At 38.6% G+C, this 14,643-nt stretch overlaps 2 protein-coding genes across 10 annotated transcripts in view; one reads left to right on the plus strand and one right to left on the minus strand.

Annotated features, from left to right (window-relative positions):
- Positions 1–1,164: 1,164 nt before the first annotated feature.
- SRSF10 (serine and arginine rich splicing factor 10) lies at positions 1,165–12,282 on the minus strand. Of its 6 annotated transcripts, XM_075774148.1 has the most exons (7): positions 12,057–12,281; positions 9,808–9,914; positions 7,978–8,079; positions 6,175–6,337; positions 5,823–5,876; positions 5,549–5,650; positions 1,165–2,437 (listed from the first exon to the last, which is right to left on the minus strand). In XM_075774148.1, exons 1-7 carry the CDS (start codon positions 12,119–12,121, stop codon positions 2,419–2,421), a joined length of 612 nt encoding a protein of 203 aa, XP_075630263.1. In that variant the 5' UTR covers positions 12,122–12,281; the 3' UTR covers positions 1,165–2,418. The 6 variants fall into 6 exon arrangements, with proteins under 6 accessions (XP_075630263.1, XP_075630266.1, XP_075630265.1 ...); XM_075774151.1 differs by lacking the exon at positions 5,549–5,650 and having other exon boundaries at positions 5,823–5,873; positions 12,057–12,282; XM_075774150.1 differs by lacking the exon at positions 5,549–5,650 and having other exon boundaries at positions 12,057–12,280.
- A 222-nt stretch (positions 12,283–12,504) lies between these two features.
- The window catches only part of GRHL3 (grainyhead like transcription factor 3), a 126,179-nt gene continuing 124,040 nt past the window's right edge, over positions 12,505–14,643 (plus strand). For 2 of the 4 annotated variants that reach the window (XM_075773793.1, XM_075773794.1), the window contains exon 1: positions 12,505–12,734. In XM_075773793.1, coding sequence (XP_075629908.1) covers positions 12,725–12,734 — 10 coding nt within the window. In that variant the 5' untranslated portion in view covers positions 12,505–12,724. Of the gene's footprint in view, positions 12,735–12,781; positions 12,970–14,643 lie in introns of those variants that run through there. The other 2 variants (XM_075773800.1, XM_075773802.1) reach the window with 2 other exon arrangements.

The raw sequence follows: 14,643 nt of genomic DNA on the forward strand, positions 1-14,643 counted from the left end.
TAAGTGTAAAACTTTGTAGCATATGTAAATTATGCTGGGCTTTCCTGCACAGAAGTATTTTTAGTACAAAACTGCTGAATGTAAGATGACCATGTTGAATACATGGCCTGAATTTAAAAGATATTTTTGTTTAAAAAAAGACATTTGTGGCTGTGCCCTTGCACTTAACGTACAGTGAATATGCACGTTTTACTTGGTTGTGAGCTCATTTTTAAAGTAAACTCAGTGCAAAAGAGGCTTATTTAGAATTTTTTAAGAAAATGAAAAAAACCTGAAGTTTAAGATACTCATGTTCTGAATGTATAGGAGAGGTGTGTTAAATGATGAAAAAAAACACTAAAGTGTTCAAAATCAAATTGGATGTTTCTCAAGAAATGCAAATGGCTGAGTTTGGGTGTTTGATGAAATACTGTTTGCTGTTTCTAAAATGAATTGATGCTGTCCTAATATTTGCTGAAATACATCAACTTCAGAACAGGGATGGGGCAGTTGCCAGAGCGAGGATTTCAGTGCTGTCACAGTTCAGTTGATCTGGTAATGGAAACAACTGAATGTGATAACAGAATCCAGGGTTATTTCAAACTACAGTAATTACTGAAGAAGGGCTTTAACTGGAAAGGGAGTTTTGCAGCTTGTGAAGTGTTCTTTGAGATCTTTCTGTACATTCAAAATGCATTGGCAGCTGGTTCAATGTTTACAAATCTATTGCTCCAAATAAGAAGGAATTGGCAGTCTTTAACCTTGGGACAATGTGACCTGGACCTTCACCAGCATACAAGCTGTATCCCATTATGATTGTGTATACTTGGCTTCAAATTGTCAATTACTAATGGTATATGTACAAATTGGAAACAACAAAAATTTAAATAAAGTTTTCACCCCCTAAAAGCATCTCTTTATTATTGCCACAAAGGAGGAGCCCTTTCATTCATGCTTTGCCAGTGACTTGTGAACACAGAGGCTTGAAAATCAACCCTGGCATTACTCACAAAGACAAAAACTTTCCTCTGCCCAGGAAAGCCAGACTTGTAAGCAGATAAGCTTAAGCTGAGGAGAGTTGTGATCCCGATCTGGGCCAGAGGGAACTTGCGAGGTATTTGGTGCTTGGTGATCAATCTCCAACAGGCTATGGCTGTATTAATTAAGTCAGAAGGTGCTCTCAAGTTATAGTCAAAACTTGTACATTTTATTCCCAATTCACAGGGTTATTTGCACAGATGGAACACAAAACTTAAGAAGAAAGGATGTGTATGAATAAAACATTAGCATCTTTTGATCAAACACACTACAGGGTACATAGTCTTCCTTTCCTAGAATAGTCTCATCAGTAAGAGCATCTTCAGACATATTATAGCAATGGACTACAGACTTTTTAAGCAAGTTACAAGATAAATGGAAGAAACCCAGCAATTATTAATGGGTGATTATGTCCTAAAAATGTGTAAATTTATGCCTTTGTACTTCAAAATGTTCATCTGCAACATCCCTGCTAAAAAAATCAAGTAGCAGTGCTGCGATATGTATCCAACCACTTGCCCTTCTCTGGACATAGTTCAAGCTGTTACCCCAGACTAAACAGTAAGAAAAAGGAGAAAAAAAGCTCTTTCCAAGAAGAGAGCTCAAAATAACATTTAAATTGAAAATTTCCACTTTGAATAAAGCCATTATAATGTACATTTAAACATCTTTAAAAGACATAGAAAGGATAACATTTAGTTTTCAGAGACCACTCTATTACAGTCCCTAATTTAAACACCCAGCTACTTCACCACTAAATTTTAAGATTTTTTTTTTAATTATCAGTTGGGTGCATGGACTTTTGGTGAAAAAGAAGTTCCAATAGAGCCTTCTATGACTGCTGAGATAAATCAATATGCTGCAGATATTTTGGAGCACAGCCATTACTTTCAGCAGAAATTTTTTAAACACACTACTTCAATTCTACATATTTTGCAGGAATGACAAAAATCTAGTTTACCACAGGAAAAAAAACATAATTCCCACCATTCTTGAGACTCCAAAAGAAAGATGCCTAGACATGATCTTTTGTAGCCTGCATATGTTCTTGCATTCCAGCTGTGCATAACCTGCAGGTAGCTTGCACAAGACAGGCTACTGCTTTTATTTATTTTATTTTTTTTAGAACAGGACTAGGATACCTGCATCAAGGAAGGGAGATGTTATCTAGATGGGCTGTGGCTTGACTTGCATGAATGCATAAACATTCCCTGCCCTTTTTTTTTTTTTTTTTTTTGGCCACATCCTGCTAACTCGTCCCCAACTGAAAGGCCCACAGAACAGCTTCTTCACAATTTTTCCATGGGAGCAAGAACTAGGACAACATCTTTATTCATGCACTCTTGAAACATCGTGGGTTTGTGTTCGGCTTTTCTGGCTTGTTCATATACACAAGTCAAGTCAAAGTTTAGTCCTACCTCTGGGAGAGAAAGAAACAACCATCAGAACTGTCAGATACTACATTACACTTGCAATGAACTGGATTTTTCAAAACAAAAATTTTTTTAAACTGTGCTATACATAAATGTTGAGGCACACAATATAAGGACATACTGACAAAATAGTTAAGGTATGGTTACTGTTTGCAGTCTCAAATTAGAATCTCAGTCTGGACACAAAGATTTCTCCTCCCTCCTCCCCACTGATCCAGCTGTAATTCCAGCTGGACTCACATGAATGTTAATTACAGTGATCCCTTGCAGCCTGCTGACAACAACATAACACCGCTTTCCCACGACACACTCAGGAGGATCACTTTTAAGGAGGCTTTTAGTGTTGAAGACTATATTCATTTAAGGAAGCTGAAAAAGGGTGGGCTTTTCTGCCATTGTTATGGACAGCTACAAGATCACAGCTCAGCTTACAAAGTGTAAGAGTTGGGTTTAATCAAAGGACTTAAGTGCTTTTCAGAGTTGTTTTCGTTCGGTGGCATAAGAAGAACTGGTTGTAAATACAAGTGCCAGGAGGCAGCTCGAATTCTAAATGTCATCAGCAAAGTTGTGCCACCTTCTAGAGAACCACTGCTGGTGCAATTTTTGATATGGAAAAATATTAATTGATATGGTGATACTAGAAATTTGGTTCTACATGAATCTTCAAGTGCTGATTTTAAGTAGTTCATGACCTGGCTAATAACATCTGAATTATAACCACAGGGAACTCCATCTAGCAATAATGAAAGTTAATACAAACGTCAATATATTAGACTGAATCATACGCTTATCATTCTTATTTTGTCTAGTACCCCTTTAAAAATGTGAAATGGTATTTATCCAGACACTAAATGATAAATTCCTGACTTTACTGAAATACCATAGTAAGGATTTTACTCCGTAAGGGATGCATAGCTCTACTCCTAACCATGCTCTGGAGTCAAATTCTAAAGCTACAATAATTCCAGTGGATCAGTATTTCCTTCATTTTTTTATTACAGCACGTTTGCTAAATTTACAGCAAGCAGAAAATAAGCTGGGTCTTTAGTTATTTTGATCAAAACATTGATGTTTTAAAGGTAGTACACAATATTTGTTAAAAAGAACATATAAAAATACCTTTTTAGAAGCCTCTATAAGAAAGGAAATACAAAGTTTAATCCCACAACTTTCCTCTGCTAGAGCTGCACACTACTGCTACAGTTTTAAATAGACTTTTTGCTGTTTTTAAACTATACATCCAGGAAAGTCTACAAAATTAAAGGAACGTGCATATAAATGATTGCATAGCAGAACATGAACATTAACTGCCAATAGTAAAGAAAAAGTTAGAAATACTATCAATCAAATGTACAAAAATTCTAGAATCAACCCCCTAAGCACGTTCCACCGCCAATATTTAAAAGCCATCTGCATTTCTTCAAAGGCCCTGCTGAAAATGCTAAAACCCAAACCTAAAATATTTCTCTAAAAAGGAACTTTGTGAAATCAATGTCTTTATATGCTACTACATAAGACAGCAAGGAATACTAGGTGTTTGATGCTGGCTTTTGAAGGTAAATAGAGAAAAAAAAAACAACAAACAACAATGCCAAAAGCCATTTTCATAACAAAGTATCTTCTAGAGAAATACTGGTAAGATGACACACTGGTTTTGTTATTTTTCACATTCAATTTACTAAATATACTGTATTAGTGATAAACTAAATAGCTAGAGATGCAGCTCTTGTTCATATCCAACTTCAAACATTTGTTCTTAAGTAAAATAAAATCTTGTAACCAAACCACTAGCCGGTCTGAGGAAGAAGTGATTCAGACTTGCTTGACCAAATACTTTTTGATGTTTAAAAGCAAGCCTTTGTTACTCAAGAAGAGAGATGGCTACAGTTTTATATCTATGAATACACCAACTAACCACAGGAGTCATTGGCATAAAAGTTTAGTTCTTATATACTGTACACACACAACTCAAAACAATCTACTTGTATCTAACAGCAGGAAAACTAAGCAATTTTATCGTTAACTGCTCACTAAAATTTAGAATAGATACAAAACTGGCATAAAATGTACACACAACCTAGTATTTAGTTGCTCTGCCATTTGCTGAAATCTGAATTTAATTTTCCATTTCAAGGTGTTTTGGTTTTTTCCCCTCTCACATTTAATACTAGCAGCCAGGTCAAAAGCAGTGAAGCCTCTATCCTGACAAGTCAAGACACTGCAGAGTCTCCAAATGAGCTTCCAAGACCAATTCTCTCCCCACATAGTACGTGCAATGTTAGTACCATCCCTCCAGATGGCAGGGTTAAAGAGAAATCACAACAGTATCTCTCCATAGAGCTCCATTTACCAACCTACTCGTGTCAGCGAGCATGGAGAACACAGAAACCTGCCTTTGAACAACGGAAACATAAAATTGCCAGTCTGCATTTCACAGCAGTCAGTGTTGCACTACAGCTGTCCAGTTTTCCATTTTATCACAAAGTTTAGCATTAAAGAACAAGTTAAACAGTTGGTTTAACTGTTCAGCACAAACTGGTACCAATTTCTCTACGGGTATGACATTTTAATAGGACAATGTTGCAAGTTACGATCAATCAAGTCATCACCAATATCTAAGCATTAAAAATGCGAATCTTTACAAAAATATACATAGAGACACCACAACCAAATCAGTAGCTGCCCATGACATTTAACCAAGTGAACATTCTCTCTCTCTCTTTCTCGCTCTCTCTCAGTGGCTTCTCAACACTGTTTTAATTTTAACCATTGTCGGCTACAGGGAAAACTGACAAAGAAAATATTTTTTAGCACTGTTGCAACATCATATTCCTGATAATTTAAGTAAACTGAACTGTGTGTAAATGAATCTTACATGCCTAAAAACAACATGGATACACTGTTAGTGGCCACTGGACTTGGGACTAGTCCATGACCGTGATCTGGATTTTGACCTAGATCTAGAATGTGATCTTGACTGTGATTTGGATCTAGCTGGTTCTTTTTTTCTCGACTCCTTTTCATATCTTGAGCTGGACTTATAGTGTGTTTTAGAATCTGTTTTAGAGGTGCCTCTAGATTTGGTGTGAGATGCAGACCTAGACCGTGATTTAGCCTTCATTTCTTTCTTGGGCTGTGACTTGGATCGTGATCTTGAATTGGACTTAGATCTTGAAAAAGATCGATTGCGGTGTTTGAACCTATCAGAATAAAGGGGAGAGAGGAGATTTGAATGTAAAAACACTATTCTTAGACATCTAGTACATTAAAAATTGTTCATCGTTTTTTGCAGGAGAAACTTTTTTATAAACCTATAGTTAAAGGAATACAGTGATCTAGTTTTCAATTTAAAGAGGGGAAAAAATATTTTACCTATCATTGTCCGAATGGCTTCTGCTACGACGAGGTCTTCCAGTAGGTCTACTGCTAAAAAGGTACATCAGAAAAAGTAAACAGTGACAAATACCTATGTATGTATACAAATGCTTAATAAATTCTTTTTCAAACTGTGCATTTGCTTTTAGTTATTCTTCAATGAAGCACAGAATAATTTCATTCAATATTTCTGATCTGATGTAGCATGCAAGATACGTAACTCCCACAAGTAATTACAAAGCAAGTATAGAAAAAGATTATTCCAAATTTTAACGATTAAATAGTCAATGTGGTGCGTCTCCTCCAACAGACTGCTATGCAGTTGAAGCCAAACACACACTACACTTACTTTCTGGGACTATACGATCTTCTATAGCTGTAATCAAAAGAACGACTTCTAGACCGTCTCCTTTCGTAACTCCGACTTCTAGATCGCCTATATCTGTCATAGTCATCGTAACGAGAAGAACTGTACAGGTTTCTCCCTTCCTTGGCTTTCATTTGATTTGGTGCTGTAAAAAATAGCAATATTTAAAATTTTAAGTTAAAAAAGATGCCCTACTTTCCCTTTAGTGACACTACTAATCCATATATTTTGTATTTAGCAGAAAGCCTAACTCCGGATCCTAGCAGAGATGTTTATGCAAAGGACAGATGAGAGACTGCTATATGCCATTTGCTTTTTGCTGCGTTAACCACTGGACAAAAATTAATGCAGCCTTGCAGGCATTATGAATCTAGGGTTTAAAAAAAAAAAAAGGCAACCCAAAAACCAGTAAGAAAGGACTAATGCTCTATAAACCCAGAACTGGCTAAGGTGATTTCAGGCCACCTAGAAACTGGTGTGACAAGCCAAACCCATCACTGAAACATTCTAACATTCTTGAACTTACCCCAAAAGTGAAAGCTAACAGGGATTTAATTAAACACCCATTTTCTTGACAATATAGCACCACACATTAAACCTCATCCACAGTCGTCTTTAATGATTAAAAGACAGCTTATACAGAAGCAACAATGGATGCCACACAAAGAGAAGTACTGCCCCCCCCGCCAGTACAACAATGCACATTCACTCCGTAGCTTACTTATTAAAATAATTAAGAAGACTGAATGAACTTCTTAGTATCCTGTTGTATTTTCTCTAAGCAGCACCGCTGTCTTTCCTGTGTATTAAATCCCATTCTCATTCAAACCCAAAGACTGCGCTCAAAGTATTTTAAACACGCTGTAATGAACACTATCTGTGCTAAACGGCTACAATTTTTATATTTTAAGCATTGCTGTTTACAACACTAAAATAGATTTCATTAATTTTTGTTCAGAAACTTAGAAGAAATCCTAATGTTTATATACAGGACAGAAGCTCATCCTTCAGAGCATATAATTTCAATTGACTTCAACAGAAGTTAAATGTGCGTATTTGAGGGAAAGCTGGACAGTTAGGTTGTTTCTTTGACAGCGTTAACTGAAAGATCTTTAAGGCACTTTTATTCCCAAGCTGCATGAGTATTACAGTCTTGTTTTAGATCAACAGGTATGTGTCAGGTTTATCAACAGCATGTTTTATTTTTATATAGTATTTATATCTATATATTAAGAATATGTATATGAATAACAGATGGAAAAGATGTAAGTTCTCTTTATAATTATCTGTTCAGAAAATAAGACTTCTCTTCCATGTTGAATTGAGACACCTTGCAATTTACTTTTATCCTGAAGCTAAATGAAAATTAAGACATTACCTCAATCCTGGAAATTTGACCGCACTGGGAAACATCAACACAGAATCACTAATACGTTCCAACACAATATAAACATTGCAATACATTAAAACAGGGCTACTCATTTTGACAGGGAGAATTTTCAACAGTGCATTTCTGCAAAGAAAGCCTGGTAGAGCTGCACAGAAAGCTCTTAAGAATTTTCAGCTAGCAGCAAGACTCAAATTGTAGTTAGTGACCGTTATACTTAGTTATCTGGTTTTAATTAAAATGAGTCATTAATAGTTACTGGATAAAAAGCAAAACATCCACATACTATTTCTATACTAGTGACAACCTATCACAACAATTAATAACACATGTAGTGTTGCCTGGCACTAAACATTAAGGCTAAAATCAGTATGATGAAATACACGCAAGGCACTTACTCTTCCGATCCCCCTGTGCAAACTGGATTTCTATTTGCCGACCACAAATCCACTTACGATCCAAATTATGGAGAGCATCTTCTGCATCACGGACATCTTCAAATGTGGTGAGTGTTAAGGTACTTGGGAATTTGAGTGGTTTATAGATTTGGTATTTAAAAAAAAAAAATCAGTTATTTTCTAATTTTACAGGGTTCTTTTGGTCATGCTACAGTACACACTATTTTATTTTTTTTAATCAACCACCAGCTATCTGAGAACTCCTATAATAAAATTAAAATCTCATAATATGACCATGAACTCATCCATCAGCAAGAAGTTGCTATATGATACTCTTAACTTTTTTCTTCTCCCACTTGTACTTATGCAAGGAACAAAACCCGGTATCCTTTTCAAAATACATTTGTTAATGGTCATTCAGTTCTTTCCACTACATTGACTTTACCAAAATTAACCCCTGGTTCTCAGATTACGTTAGCCATGCCAACAGTAAAAATTAACATGTGTCTATTAATTTTAGAATTGGGATAAAGTTTTCCTTTTCTTCACCAACTGATTTTAAGTTTAAATTATGTAATGCTATGGACATGTATACAGACCTTCAACAGTCCGAGATAAAAACATACACTAAAACCCTACATTGTCAGTCAGGTCAGGTGTTCAGTAACACAGACATTACTAATTTTAATCACAAGATTGACCATTACTGTAATTCACGCACCTTCTTCCAGCTATGTGACCTGAGAGAACAAGTTGCCTTTCTGCTTGTAGCAACTCAGTTCAGCAGCAGCATCATCTATGCAGAAACTAAACTATCACGTTGTAGGTATATATCTTGATAAACCAAGAACGAATGTACTTTCATTCAAGACCACATTACAATAGCACTTACGAGAGAAATATTACAGGTTTTGTCAATGGACTAAACCAGAATCATTCATCAAATTACTGCTTACGTGACAAACAGAAGAAAAACTGTTATTCTGTAGGATACATCAGGTATGACTCCTTTAATCTTGGCCACCATTCAACTTCATCTTGACCTTTAACTCTTTAAGTGCTTGTCAGAAGGACTTGTCATGAGATGCTTGGCCAAAAATGACAGATGGCTTTATCTTTTACTTTGAAAAACAACCTTTTCCCCCTTTTGTAGATAAAGCGAAGCTTTGTCTCCCATTATGGCTTGTCCTTCTTCCAGCTTTTCTTTATTTTTTCTTTTCCCAAACTCTCCCTTCTCTTCAAGCCTGATCCTTAAGAGGTCTTTGGCTTGTCTACTTGCCTTAATTGTTGAACTCTACTCTAAAGGTTCTTTCATGCTTTCTCTTTGGGGTCGCCATTACTGTACAGCTTTACATTCTGAGGCAACAACAGAGGACAGTAAATTAGGGGACAATATTAAAGAAAGAAGTTCACCTCATTTTTTTATACAATCTGATTTTGATCAAGTGATTCCAGTTTCCATTTGTTAAATTAACAATGAATACCAGCCACAGTTTGCTAAGCACAAGTTTACTTACATACCAGTGATAATAAAAACGTGCTAGACAATTCTGAGTCAGTGATAAATTTTCATTTAAATCATATAGTATTAGTTTCAGCGACATAAGCAAGCTTTTATATTACTGGACTTGATTTAAGTTTTGCAAATAGGCAAAGAACAATTGAGAGAAGTTAATCTTCAAAAATAATGAAACACCACAATATAAGTAAGACACTTATTAGATACAACACAAAAGTAAACTGCTTTTTCATTTAGATTTGTTACCTCTTACACAAACTTGAATTTCAAACTTCAACACCCCTCACTAATCAGCCATCTGAAGAAAGGATATTGAACATAAGCAAATCCTCTGGGACGACGAGTGTAGAAGTCAAGTGGAACGTATACATCAACTATAGGCCCATAACGACCAAATTCACGACGCAAGTCTTCAGACCTAGAACATCACAAATATCTTACATGGTTTTTTCACTACTTAAGGTGTTACAAAACATCCACCAATTTTATTTTAAAAAAATAATATCAAAATTAAAAGTCTACCATCAATACGACCATCCATCTTTTTGGAAACAGTTGGTAGAGGATGTGTGTAGCAAAATATTTTTTGGGAAAAAAAGTGTTTGAGCAGTTCATTGTTAAGCAACACACTAGGCTTTTCTGAAACACTCAAGACTTAGGATGCTTAAGAACTACCCTAGCATTTTGGAACCAGTGTTCAGCATAATTCTAAAATATAAGTGTAAACTGAGAAGTGACGCCTATTAGTCAATTCAATGCTGGATGTACTAGCAAAGGTGGGTAGAAAGTGAAAAGAAGGATCTAAGAATTATTGTTATTCAAGTACCTCATGTAACTCTTGACAATGATTTTGCAATATGCAAACATCAACTTTAAGATCCAAAGAAACAGTACAAGAATAAACCAGTCACACAAACTCATTTCCATAGAATAATCAATACTTACAACCACATCAAATAGAACAAAACTTGAGTGAGCAACCATTCATGCCCTTGGGATAGCTTTTCCAAAAGGGTGGCTTTAGAGAGCTGAGCACAAAACTGTTCCACAGATCTGTAACTATACTTGAAACAACTACCTCAACAGAGAGGTTTCTTAATCACATCAGCTTCTTTACATGTATTTTTGTGTCATTTGAGGACAATAACCTGTATGAGAAAGATTGCTGTAATACCGTATTTATGTGGTATGAAAGAGTTACTACTATTCATTTCTTTCTCGTCAGTTGGGAAAGAATCTGCAGTGCATATACTCAATAATGGCTGAAGGCAACTACGACAACCTACATCAAGATCTCACAATGAAACAATCTCTAAGAAGAATGTACGATCTAATCACAAGCTTATGGTGAAAGCCTCAATAGGATGCACGTTATCTTAAAAAGTTTGGAAGTAATAGTCCTCCCTGACTGTTCTTACAGGAAAATACTGGAAAGAGGAAAAAAAGTTCACTTAAAAAAATAAAATAACAAACTAAAATTAATTTGAAGCTAGTTATGCTTTTGACCACAATTCTTTAAGGTTCAATTAAGGTTCTTAATTCATTCCATCATGCCCATGCTACTGTTATTTGCGGAACAACTTTGGTGCAAGAAGCCCGGGCACCAAGTTTGAAAACTTCTGCTTGCATTTTATACAGCTAGACTTTACAGGGACTTCCATACAATTCTACAATAATTATCAACATAGGTGTGTTCCAACTCACATAAGCATGCTACGGTAATATGCTGTATAAATGTTTCACAGCCGGTAACAAACACAAAAGGGACAAAATAAACTGCAAAACAGAAACGGAGAAATCTAGCAGTTCATTTAAAAAATCCAAGCAATAAATAAGAACGTGCGCAATGCACCCTTTCTAATTCACTATGAAAAGTTATTTCACTAAGCGGATGCACATATTTACTCTCTACAGAATTTTGCTACAACTATAATGGAGAAAAAGCGTTGGTTCCCCCTGCCCCCCCCCCCCCGAGTGTCATGAGAGGACACGGTACATAACAATTAATGCAATAACATTCCACCCAAACCGACAGCAATTACCATACTAACGGAATCGACTACGCCAAGAATTTTGGGGACACCCACAGCAAACCATAGAACGCTTTCTCCCTTCCAGTAACAATCGCTGTATTTCAAAAGAGCATTCGGAACTCCAGCGGCTGCCGAACGCTACTAAGGGGCACAGGCGGCTGTCCCTGAGGCGGGCGTGCAAATCCAGCCTCGATCTCCCGCTGGACCAACTCAAACACAGCTACAGGAGTTTCACTTTCTTCCAGCCCAGCTTTGTTCATTCTGGACATTGTTTTGAAACCGATCCTCGTGGAGAGGAGGAAATAAGAGCAGCATCGCGAGGAGGGAGAGGAAAATGGAGAAGGGCGCGGAAGGCAAGGGAGGGAGAAAGGTAAGCAGAAGAAGGGAGCAGGCCGGCCTCTCCCTCTCCCCTTCCCTCGCTCCAGGAGGGCCCCCGCGCCCCTCCGGCGGCAGCCACCCGTGCGGCCTAGCGAGCCCGCCAAAGCCTGCGCAGCCCCCGCGCCCCGCTCGCGCCCGCCCCCACTCACCGGGTATCGTCGGCCACGTTCCGCACGAAGAGTGAGGTGTTGGGGGGACGCAGGTAACGGGACATGGCGGCGGCAGCGGGAGGAGGAGGGGACGCGGGGGAGGGAGCGAGCGAGCGGCAGGGCCCAGGCGCTGCGGGGAGCCGAGCGGCTGAGGCGACCCTCCGTAGCTGCACGCAGCACCACCACAACCACCGCCGCCCGCCCGCCCGCCGCCTCTCGCGAGACTTCCCGCTGGGCTTCCGGCGAGAGCTCCGCGCGAGGAGGGAAACACGGGGCAAAGTGGGAGGAGACTGCCAACGCCAAAACTAGCCCCTGCCTTCACTCCGCATGCGCCCTCGGCTCGTCTGGAACGCGCGCACGCGCAGAACGAGCCCGCCAGCGGCCACAAGCCGAGCAGGAGTGGTGCCCCGCCCTCCGGCCCCGCCCGCGCATGCGCCCTGCTCCGCCCCGGAGGCAGCTGGCTTTTCCCGCCGAAAGAGGGAGAAGCGCGCGAGCAGTGTTGCTCGCGCGGGTAAGATGGAGGCTGAGCTGCTGTCGCTCTGAGGAGAGGGTGTCTCCTGCTTCGCGCAGTCAGCTCTCAGCGCTGTGGCTCGCTCCCGTGCCATCGGCCAGCACAACGAACTGATGCGGTGGCAGGTCGGGGTGTCGGGTGTGCGAGGCCTTTTCCCATGGCTCGAGGTATCGCTGTTCTGTGGCCCTGTTACTGACAGCGTTGTTGTGCCCCAGCAGTATTCATCGGGCAGTTGTAGAGCAGCACTATTTGCAAAGGACCAGCCCTTTTTAACTAACACCATTTGTGTGATGGGAATAATAAAAGTGGGCAGGTAGAGAGATTGTTTCTTAACACCTTAATGTGTGACTCATGAACAGGTATATAGGTAGATAAACAGCAGATCTGTGTCAACGGTTACAGGTAATTTGATGACGAGTTCAATAAAGCAGTGTGTCTGTATCTGCTGGCATGAGGAATTTTCAGTGGACTTCACATGGGAGAGAAAGACAGTGTTGATGCAGTCCTGATGTCTGTCGCTAGTGTATTTTCACATTTTAATGGAGGAATGTGAATAAAAACTGGTGGGTGGACACTTCTGTTCATATCCTGGCAATCTCACACTCAGAATTGCCTGACATTTCTACCGGTTTTGAATGCAGATAAAGTTTGATCACTGACACAGGAGGTGTATATGCTGCTCTTCTGAAAAAGGAAATGATGGTTGTATGCTCAGTGGTCTGTGTTCAGGAGTCTGCAGAAAAGAGATGGGGGTCTCTGGCAACATTTTCTGCATTTAATATTTACAGTTAATGTTATTCTGTAGTAAGTATGCTAGCAGCGCGTTGAGTTTGTTACCTTGTGCAGTATATACACAGATCTGCTTGATCTGCAGTCAGCAAAAGAACATGAAAATCAAGCCAAGAAAGCTCGTTAGAGGCTGAAATTATGATGGGAGTGTGTGACACAAAGCAGAAAAAAATCCTGTTGTAGACATTGTGAAAAACAACAGTTTGGTGATGGATAGAAATACTTGTTGCCAGAATTATCCTTTCGGAGCTTTTTCAAATTGGAAATGAACAGTTTTGAACAAGATCAAAATAAGATTATAAATACTCTCATGAAATACTTTGCAGAAAAATTCACTTGGTTTTGTGGAAGAGTGGATCCAGTACTATTGTCCAAACCTATAAGGGTTTGTCATCCAGAAGTGATTGATTACTTTGGGCAATGGAGCAAGGTTCACAATCTGATCAAAATCCTTCAGGTTTTGGCTGCTTCATGTAAGGAACTGCACTGGATATTTCCCCTAAATCTGAGCTGTCCTGTGGCAGAAGAATGTTGCGATTGGATTCAAAAGATTGGCACAGTTGTCAGAAATACTAAATCACTGCAATTGCAAAACTAGTAAGGTGAAGTATTCTTTTAAGAGTTTTTAGTGCTTTCAAATTAAAATGATTTAGCATCGGTTTAAGTTCTGTATAGGATTAGTGTGTTTTCAGTATGTAGTATCTACAATCTATAACTTAAACTCCCTTTGTATACCAGGTGTCATGTATTGAGGTTGAACTTTGATAACAGGTTGAATAGAGAAGAAGCAAGATTGCAAGGCAGATTATGTCAAGTGAGCTGGGAATATCTGAGTAATCATTGAACCAAAAAAAGACCGTAATGTTTTTTTTTAAAAGCAAACAAATACATATGCATTTGGCTTTAACCCACCACAAACAGCAATCCCATTTTATGTCACAATATATCAAAAACAAATAATTGTTTTGTAACAGACTTTGAAGTGTCTCATACTTTGTATCCTACAACTTACTGGTACAACATTTGGCCACTGAAGACTTGCAGTGTTCTGCGAATTTACTGCTGGAAAACTACACTCTGTTTTGTAGTGCTGCACTGTGTAGTTGGCAGCAGTTGCCGAGCAACTTCCAAACAGAAGCGTTTCAAGCTCTTATATGGCTTTTTTGCAGTACCAATGATTTAAAGCAGCCTTCTTCCTGAGTTTTACCAGTGTCTTGATTTCTGTTCCATTGATCTTAGAGTTATATCTAACTCACATGGAATTTAATTTAGTCTGTAAAAGTGTAC

The sequence above is a fragment of the Balearica regulorum genome, chromosome 22, assembly GCF_011004875.1.
Source record: "Balearica regulorum gibbericeps isolate bBalReg1 chromosome 22, bBalReg1.pri, whole genome shotgun sequence".
NCBI lineage: Eukaryota > Metazoa > Chordata > Aves > Gruiformes > Gruidae > Balearica > Balearica regulorum.

Bases quoted from the DNA above. Each gene is read 5' to 3' on its own strand.
- SRSF10 (XM_075774145.1), bottom strand. From the start codon at position 12,121: ATGTCCCGTTACCTGCGTCCCCCCAACACCTCACTCTTCGTGCGGAAC. The intron at 9,915-12,056 runs GTGAGTGGGGGC...GTGATGTTCTAG, and splicing joins AACGTGGCCGACGATACCCG to GTCTGAAGACTTGCGTCGTG. The intron at 5,877-6,174 runs GTAAGTGTAGTG...GTACCTTTTTAG, and splicing joins AGATCGTATAGTCCCAGAAA to CAGTAGACCTACTGGAAGAC.